At 45.5% G+C, this 10109-nt stretch overlaps 1 protein-coding gene across 1 annotated transcript; it reads left to right on the top strand.

Moving 5' to 3' along the window:
* Positions 1 to 907: 907 nt before the first annotated feature.
* LOC144499261 (uncharacterized) lies at positions 908 to 9885 on the top strand. The gene is given in 8 exon segments (XM_078221375.1): positions 908 to 1261; positions 1263 to 1878; positions 1983 to 2329; positions 2492 to 2788; positions 2790 to 3140; positions 5128 to 5463; positions 5466 to 5656; positions 9798 to 9885. Coding segments are annotated over 8 exon segments (2580 nt in total).
* Positions 9886 to 10109: the final 224 nt, after the last annotated feature.

Consider the following 10109-nt stretch of genomic DNA (forward strand, 5'->3'; position numbering starts at 1 on the left):
GGGAGTTTGTTATTGGTTAAAGGACAGCATTAGCTGTCGGTACTGTTTATATTATAACCTCTGGAGGGGGAACATGTCGCATCCTTTTCAGGGCGGTTCGACCACCTTTGGTCCCCACCTGGCACTCAGCTCTCATCTCTGGCTCCTTGTAGGTGTTTACATGCGGCAGCGGCCACACCCCGGGCAACGGCTTCGACGAGCCGGTTAAATCAGGTGAGGGTAGCCGATGGGTCTCAACCCTCGGTGAGATTGGGAGATGTCTATCCCAGCATATGAAGACAGACTCCAGCAGGTCAAACGGACGAGACCAATGGAACATCCAACGGTCAAGAAGGCTGTCTCTGCATCGTGGAACGTGAAGAGCAGGACAAGACACAGTAGACGTCCTGGTCACCCACTGCGCCTAGTCCCATCTCCAGCCGTCTCGACTCTTGTCTTGCCACTGGATCCAGATGGGAATTGGAAAGAGAGTGAGGCTGACACTGCGCAACTCTCCCTCACTTTAATCCAAATCACGCGCTAGTCTCGACACCACCATCATCATTATCATCAGCGTCCTGTTCAACCTTTGAAGTCCTGTGGCGATGGGCCAGCGATGAAGCAGCAGGTGTGGATACACTGGGAGCTGTAGTCACGGACCTGCACACAGGTCTAATGGTCTAATGGTCGTTTTCCGCTGACCGAAGCAGCAGTGAAACTCGGCTTCTACCTGGGCGAATGAGCAGCCTTCTTCAGGAATGCACTGCCCACCTCCGTAGAATGAGGAAGGGGCTAGAAAAGGTGCCCTAAACATTGCCTGCTTCACTACACCCTGGCCAGTTTACCACGGCTGGCGGGGATCCCATCTTGCAGTCGAACATACAAAATAGAACACAAGGTGACACCGCTCACCATTGGCACTTGGAACATGCGCACGCTTTTGGACAACCCTACAGCAGATAGACCAGAGAGAAGAACAGACTTAGTTGCTCGAGAGCTTGCAAGATACAACATTGACATTGCAGCCCTGAGTGAAACTCGTCTTGCCAACGTAGGTCAGCTGACTGAAACCGGAGGTGGATACACTTTTTTCTGGAGCGGTCGTGGCAGCGATGAGCGTCATGATGCTGGAGTTGGATTCGCCGTCAGGAGTCACCTTGTTCAGAAACTTGCTAGTCTCCCCAAGGGTGTGAACAACCGGCTTATGACATTACAGCTTCCACTACAGAACAGAAATCAAGCCACCCTGATCAGCGCTTATGCCCCCCTAAATGAACAATCTGGACGAGATGAAAGACAAGTTCTACGAAGAACTAGAAGCCCTACTATCAGCAGTGAGCAGTACCGACAAGCTGATCTTGCTTGGCGACTTCAATGCAAGAGTAGGGTGTAACTCTGCATTCTGGTCGGGTGTTGTTGGGAGGCATGGAGTAGGCAAGTGTAACAGTAACGGCCTACTCTTAATGAAGACCTGTGCAGCACACGCCCTCCTCATCACCAAGACAACCTTCCGTCTGCCTACCCGTAACAAAACCTGCTGGATGCACCCCCACTCTAAGCACTGGCATCTTATTGACTATGTCATTGTCAGGAGAAAAGACAGGCAGGATGTCAGAGTGACCAAGGCCATGTGTGGTGCTGACTGTTGGACAGATCACAGGTTCATTGTCTCTAAAATGAGGCTCCGCATCAGACCCAAGAGGCGACCACAAGGAAGCAAGGTTATGAAAAGAATCAATGTGGCCAAGCTAAAGAACTCCAGCATAGCTTCAGCACTGGTTGAAGACTTAGAAACCAAGGTTGCTGACCTACACCTCGCAGGCAGCGCTGAGGATGACTGGGAACACTTCAGGGATGCTGTCCATTCATCTGCACTGAAGATGCTCGGGCCCTCTACCCGCAAGCAGCATGACTGGTTCGATGAGAACGATGGGGAGATACAGGCTCTACTTGTTGAAAAGCACCGTCTTCATCGTGCCTGTCAAAAAATGACCCAATTTCAGCTGCCAAGAAAAACGCCTTTACCAGTGCTCGGACAGTCCAGAATAAACTGCGTAAAATGCAGGATGCCTGGCTGAGCGCCAAGGCAGATGAAATACAGGGATACGCTGACATAAACGACTTGAAACGGTTCTATGAAGCCCTCAACACTCTCTACGGACCTCAATCTCTCGGGAGTTCCCCCCTTCTGAGTACAGATGGTACAACTCTCATTACAGAGAGGGCTCAGATTCTGCAGAGATGGGCTGAACACTTTGAAGCCGTCCTCAACCGACCGTCATCTATTAACGATGAGGCGATAGACAGGATTTCCCAGATCGATATCAACAGCGCCATGGATGACCCACCGGTAGTAGCCGAAGTCACGAACGCTGTTAACCAGCTATCTAGTGGCAAAGTCTCAGGGGCAGACGCCATACCCGCAGTGATCTACAAAGCCTCTGGTCCTGTACTTATCGAGAAGCTCACTGAGTTGTTCCAGTCCTTTTGGAAGCAAGGATCCATTCCTTAGGAACTTAAAGATGCTTCTATCGTACACCTCTACAAGAGGAAGGGCAATCGGCAAGTATGCGACAACCATCGAGGAATCTCGCTGCTCTCCATCGCAGGAAAAACCCTTGCAAGAGTCCTGCTAAATCGTCGAGTCACTCATCTGGAGCTGGGCCTGCTTCCAGAGTCACAGTGTGGCTTCTGCAGAGGTCGCGGGACTACTAACATGATTTTTGCCGCGTGCCAACTTCAGGAGAAGTGTCAGGAGCAGAATCGTGAGCTCTACACAATCTTTGTTGACCTCGTGAAAGCCTTCGAACACTGTCAGCCGACAAGGCCTGTGGAGGATCATGCCAAAGTTCGGCTGCCCCCCCAAATTCATTCAGATGGTACGCCAGTTCCATGATGGCATGATGGCCAGAGTACTGGACGGCGGAGAATCCTCTGAGGCATTCCCAGTCACCAATGGTGTCAAACAGGGCTGTGTGCTCGCACCCACACTGTTCAGCATGATGTTTACTGCCATGCTAAATGATGCCTTCCAGGGCAGTGTTGCTGGGATCAGCCTTAAGTACAGAGTGGATAGGAAGTTCTTCAACCTGAGGAGACTTCAAGCTATTACCAAAGTGAAGGAGACTGTTCTGAGAGACTTCCTCTTTGCCAATGACTACGCCCTGTATACTGGCTCAGAAAGAAGTTTAACAACACCAGGTTAAAGTCCAACAGGTTTATTTGGTAGCAAAAGCCACACAAGCTTTCGGAGCTCCAAGCCCATTCTTCAGGTGAGTGGGAATTCTGTTCACAAACAGGGCATATAAAGACACAGACTCAATTTACATGAATAATGGTTGGAATGCGAATACTTACAGCTAATCAAGTCTTTAAGATACAAACAACGTTAGTGCAGAGAGCATCAAGACAGGCTAAAAAGATGTGTATTGTCTCCAGACAAGACAGCCAGTGAAACTCTGCAGGTTCAGGCAGGCTGTGGGGGTTACAAATAGTGTGACATGAACCCAATATCCCGGTTGAGACCGTCCTCGGGACCTCTTCACCGCATGGGACCTTCAACCAATGCTATACACTAGATACATCGATGACATTTTCTTCCTTTGGACTCATGGTGAACAATCACTGAAACAACTATATGATGACATCAACAAGTTCCATCCCACCATCAGACTCACCATGGACTACTCTCCGGAATCGGTTGCATTCTTGGACACACGCATCTCCATTAAGGACGGTCACCTCAGCACCTCACTGTACCACAAGCCCACGGATAACCTCACGATGCTCCACTTCTCCAGCTTCCACCCTAAACACGTTAAAGAAGCCATCCCCTACGGACAAGCCCTCCGTATACACAGGACCTGCTCGGATGAGGAGGATCGCAACAGACACCTCCAGACGCTGAAAGATGCCCTCATAAGAACAGGATATAGTGCTCGACTCATTGATCGACAGTTCCAACGCGCCACAGCGAAAAACCGCACCAACCTCCTCAGAAGACAAACACGGGACACAGTGGACAGAGTACCCTTTGTCGTCCAGTACTTCCCCGGAGCAGAGAAGCTACGGCATCTCCTCCGGAGCCTTCAACATGTCATTGATGAAGACGAACATCTCGTCAAGGCCATCCCCACACCCCCACTTCTTGCCTTCAAACAACCGCACAACCTCAAACAGACCATTGTCCGCAGCAAACTACCCAGCCTTCAGGAGAACAGTGACCACGACACCACACAACCCTGCCACAGCAACCTCTGCAAGACGTGCCGGATCAGCGACACAGATGCCATCATCTCACGTGAGAACACCATCCACCAGGTACACGGTACATACTCTTGCAACTTGGCCAACGTTGTCTACCTGATACGCTGCAGGAAAGGATGTCCCGAGGCATGGTACATTGGGGAAACTATGCAGATACTGCGACAATGGATGAATGAACACCGCTCGACAATCACCAGGCAAGACTGTTCTCTTCCTGTTGGGGAGCACTTCAGCGGTCACGGGCATTCGGCCTCTGATATTCGGGTAAGCGTTCTCCAAGGCGGCCTTCACGACACACGACGGCGCAGAGTCACTGAGCAGAAACTGATAGCCAAGTTCCGCACACACGAGGACGGCCTCAACCAGGATATTGGGTTCATGTCACAACTATTTGTAACCCCCACAGCCTGCCTGGACCTGCAGAGTTTCACTGGCTGTCTTGTCTGGAGACAATACACATCTTTTTAGCCTGTCTTGATGCTCTCTCCACTCACGTTGTTTGTATCTTAAAGACTTGATCAGCTGTAAGTATTCGCATTCCAACCATTATTCATGTAAATTGAGTCTGTGTCTTTATATGCCCTGTTTGTGAACAGAATTCCCACTCACCTGAAGAAGGGGCTTGGAGCTCCAAAAGCTTGTGTGGCTTTTGCTACCAAATAAACCTGTTGGACTTTAACCTGGTGTTGTTAAACTTCTTACTGTGTTTACCCCAGTCCAACACCAGCATCTCCACATACTGGCTCAGAGCCAGAGATGCAAGTCGGTATGGACAAATTTTCCACGGCTTGTGACAACTTTGGACTCACCATCAATATTAAAAAGACCGAAGTCATGCACCAGCCTGCTCCTCATGCACCGCACACAGAACCCATAATCACAATCAAAGGGCAGAAACTACAGGCAGTGGACCAGTTCACTTATCTTGGCAGTACCCTCTCCCAAGCAGTGACTATCGATACAGAAGTTAACTGCAGAATAGCAAAGGCAAGTTCTGCTTTCGGTAGACTGCGTTCCACTGTATGGGAACGTCGAGGAATCAGCCCAGCAACAAAACTGAAGGTCTACAGCGCCGTGGTACTCACTACCCTCCTGTATGCCTGTGAAACGTGGACTGTGTATCGAAGGCATGCAAGACAGCTCAATCACTTCCACATGACTTGTCTTCGCAGAATATTACGCATCAAATGGCAAGACAAAGTACCAGACACTAAAGTTCTCTCTCTCGAGCAAGTCTACCATCAGTCCACGCACTGCTGATGAGAGCACAGACCCGGTGGGCAGGTCATGTCACCCGTATGCCGGACGAGCGCATGCCCAAGCAGCTCCTTTTTGGGGAACTCTCTGCTGGAACACACTCGCATGGAGGGCAGAAGAAGCGTTACAAAGACACACTCAAGGCCTCCCTGAAGTCGCTTGACATAGACATGACCACCTGGGAAACGCTGGCACAAAACCGCCCTACCTGGCGCTGCTTCATCCACAAGGGCTGTAAATTTTATGAAGCAAGGTGCAATGCTGAAGCACAACTTAAGTGTGAGCTGCGCAAGTCCAGAGCCACCAGCGCAACAACTACAGCGCCCACACACATTTGCCCAATATGTGCCAGGACATTCTGTGCCCGAATTGGCCTGATCAGTCATCTTCGGACACACCGCATCCAGCCTCATAATGACTAATGGTGTCAAGGTCCTCATTGACGACGATGGACAAACAACAACAACATTATAACTTGCTGGTTTATTGTTGAGTTGTTTGCAACTTTGGAAGGCTGGTTGTGGATAACTCGCAATGCATACTAGCTGTTTGTGCTACTGTATTTAAAATGGCATGTTTATTGTTGATACTATTGTATTGGATGTTATCTTTATAATTTATTGTGAGATGGCATTTTGAAAGTGTAATGTATTTTTGTATTTGTAAATTGTTTTATAAATAAGAGTGGTTAGGGTGCTATCTAATTGTCTGGAAAGTGCAAATGTCCCTTGGGTCATTGCCTTGAATTGGGAACCATCTGAAAAATGTGATTTAAATGTGATGTATGATTGTTTAGACTATTACATCAATAGTTGCACAGAAAATGTTAGAAGGTTTAAAACCACTCCTAACTTTCGGGTAACTATTGTACAAACCACTCCACTTCCACCTGTGAATCTCCATGGGACTCCCTCAGCCCTCACATGGATTCTTCACCTTCATAGGATCCCTCCTGAGGCAGAACTCGACCTGACTACCTCACTATCTCACCAAATCCTACCCACTTACTTTCTACCTGGATCTTTAAACTTTGCTGGACCTTTAACTTAATTGGTTTACGGCAGCTAGTTGTCTGAACAAAGGAATATGGCCTCCATGTATCTGATAGAACTGCCCTTGACATTAAGCTCAGGGAGATGCGCTGCACTGCTCAGATCTCAGCCGGACTGAGTTTGAAGGTTGGGTGAAATAGGATAGAAAAAAATTCAGGTAAGAAAATAAGAGCAGAGTGTCAATCCACCACTCTGCAGAAATTCAGGCCCATCAATATTTTTGTTTCTGCGACTTCGGTGCCACAATCTATTCAGTACTGAGCCCAACAGTGACACCCGCATCCTGTGAATCGTAAAACACTTCATACCAAGAATTGTGAATGAAACTGAATACTGTAAAATAATCTGTAAATGTCCAAAAGACGTGCTGGTTAGGTACATTGGCCATGCTAAATTCTCCCTCAGTATACCTGAATGGGCACCGGAGTGTGGCGACTAGGAGATTTTCACACTAATTTTGTTGCACTGTTAATATAAGCTTGCTTGTGACACTAATAAACAAACTTTAACTTCTCAACTCTCCTTCAAGGTATGTGGGCATCAGTGTCTACACCAGCATTTCATAGAATCATAGAATTCCTACAGTGCAGAAAGAGCTTTGTTGCTTAATAACAAAAAAAGGACCATTAATAAAGTAACAGGAGATTGAAACTTAGACTGAGAACATTTTCTTGTGGTCCTCCATGTCCTACAACTGTGACGGCTGGCCACCAACAACCAAAACCATTTCACTTTGTGTCAGTTTCAACTCCAGCCTTTGGAGAGATATCACTTTGACCCTGATTAACTTTAATTTTGCTGGCATTCTTTGTTTTTTCACTTGGTTGAATGCTGCTTTAATGTGAAACATTAATTGACTGAAGAGGGCAGTGCAACTGAGCTAGCTGCTACTCTTATCTGACGTGTACAGGCATAATTTCTGACGGTGATGAAAGAGCATGAACAGCACAAGAGTCTAAGGCCTGTTTTACCCCTCAGTGCTTCCTCTGCTAAGATTAGCAAACTCAGCACAAACTGGGAATTAAAGCTGGTTCATTCCAGCTCATGAAGTCAGTTACATACTTTACCTACAAACTGACCAGCCGGTAACCCTTGGAAATATACTTAAAACACTCTGAATATAGCTCGATACTTTCCTAAGATGTGGTAAGGCAGCATTTATTGCCCATGCTAATTGGCCTTGAAAAGATGATGGTGAGTTGCTATCTGGAAGCAATCCATGAGGTGAATTTACTCTTATAGTACTGTTAGACAGAGAGTTCCAGGATTTTCCAGCTTCAATGAAGGAATAATAATGTATTGCCTAATCAGGATAGTTTAAGTTTTCTTTAAGTTTATTTATTAGTGTCACAAGTAGGCTTACATTAACACTGCAATGAAGTTACTGTGAAAATACACTAGTCGCCACACCCTGGCGCCTGTTTGGATACAGTAAGGGAGAACTTAGCATGGCCAATGCACCTAACCAGCACATCTTTCGAACTGTGGGAGGAAACCGGAGCACCCGGAGGAAACCCCCGCAGACATGGGGAGAACGTGCAGACTCTGAACAGAGAGTGACCCAAGCCAGAAAATGAACCCGGGTGGCTGGTGCTGTGAGGCAGCAGTGCTAACCACTGTGCCACCCAATGGTGTGTGATTTGCAAGGGAAGCCTGAAATGATGATGCTCCGACCTTGGGTGACTGTGCATGGAGTTTGCACATTCTCCCCATGTCTGCGTGGGTTTCCTCCTACAGTCCGAAGATGTGCAGGCTAGGTGGTCTGGCCATGGTAAATTTCTCCTTAGTGTCCCAAGCTGTGTAGGTTAGATGGATTAGCCATGGTGATTGTGTGGGGTGACGGCAATAGAGTGAGGCAGAGGGCCTGGTTAAGATACTCCGTCAGAGAGTTGGTGTAGACTCGATGGGTTGGATGACCTCTTTTTGCATTGTAGGAATTATATAATTCAATGTTCCCATCCACCTTTATTAAGTAAAAAAAGGTTAAAAGATAAAAATGTTTTTATTTTTCAATTTTTAAAAATGGAGTTCACAATGCAGTGACTCAACATAAAACATTAAAAAATACTTTCTATAGTGTAAGTACACAGGCTTTAAACAAATAAATGAAATACTTTTACATACACCGACTCCACTGAATAACCACACGGAGATAAATGGACCAAGATATGTTTCCATAAACAACGAAATGTTTGTTTATATAGGTAAGAATATAAACATTGTATCACTCAAATGTTCATTTTTAAGCATCTTGTGAGACAATAATATAATAAATGACATAAGAATGAAACCCCATAATACAGAAGCAGAATGAAAAAATGTTTCTTCAGTCAAAACAACTTTTTCACATTAGCAATTGATGTAGAAGCTTGGAGACGGCCTTCCATGCGGGAAGGAGTCAATGAACGAAACAGCATTGATGGTTGTCCTGTCAACTTATTACTGCCTTCCTATTGGGATTAGAAAAATAAATTTACAGCCTACAATTTTATGCTCACTCCGTCGTTTACTACCATCCTATTTATGGTATAAGATAAACTAAAGTGTCCTAACTGTATTCCTTTAATCACGGTTGATACTTCAGTACTGTGACTGCTGCATTGCCATCTTTTCAATGAGGTGTTAAATCAAGGTCCTAAATAATTGTTTGGATGGATCTTAAAGATCCCATAACACTAATCAAAAAGGAGCAGGGAGTTCTCCCAGTACTTTAGTCAACATTTACTTATCAATTTACATCAGAAGAACAGATTTACCAGTTAGTTATTTAACTGAATACAAAAGCAAAATCCTGCAAATGATGTAAAATAAAGCACAAAATGTAGGAAGTAAACAGCAGGTCTGGCATCATCTAAGTAGAATGAAGCTGGGTTAATGTTTCAGATCTATGACCTTTCAAAGATCATTGACATGAAACTTTAACTCTTTCTCTCTCTCTCTCTCCACAAATGCTGCCTGATCTGTTGAGTATTACCGGTATTTTCTGTTTTCATTTCACTTATCTAACTTCCTGTTGGTGAGCCGGTGCCACGTGCAAATTTGTTGCTTCTTTCAAAACAGTGACCACATTTCAAAATAATTCATTATTTTCATTATTTATGAAGTTCCTTATCACAATAATTATGTTAAAGAAGATTACTTTCAGGAATTTTTTTTAAGTTTTGAAGTTATAACCCTAAACTTTGAATTTCATCAAAAATAGATAATGTAATTGGTAATTAACTTGAATTAATACCATTTCAGGAGTCAAGAAAGTAACTTCAGGTATTCTGAAGGCTGCACTGATGTAGATGGGATGCCCAAACTGAAGCTTACAGGCTGCATGATATGAATTTTAGCCATCTGACTATTGAAGCCAAGGCTATCTCTTGTGTTTCTACTTATATTGCACAGGTTATGCTGAATGCATGTGCTCAAAGTCTAGATATTTTTTGTACATTAAAGAAAACCCTTGCAAAATGAAAGGGAAAAACAGACTTTCCCAAATATATTCACCACAGTGTGGTAGAACAGGGGAAGGGATATGTGTATGCCCTCATCCCTTATATTTAATTT

Source organism: Mustelus asterias, chromosome 9 (genome assembly GCF_964213995.1).
Source record: "Mustelus asterias chromosome 9, sMusAst1.hap1.1, whole genome shotgun sequence".
NCBI classification, from domain to species: domain Eukaryota; kingdom Metazoa; phylum Chordata; class Chondrichthyes; order Carcharhiniformes; family Triakidae; genus Mustelus; species Mustelus asterias.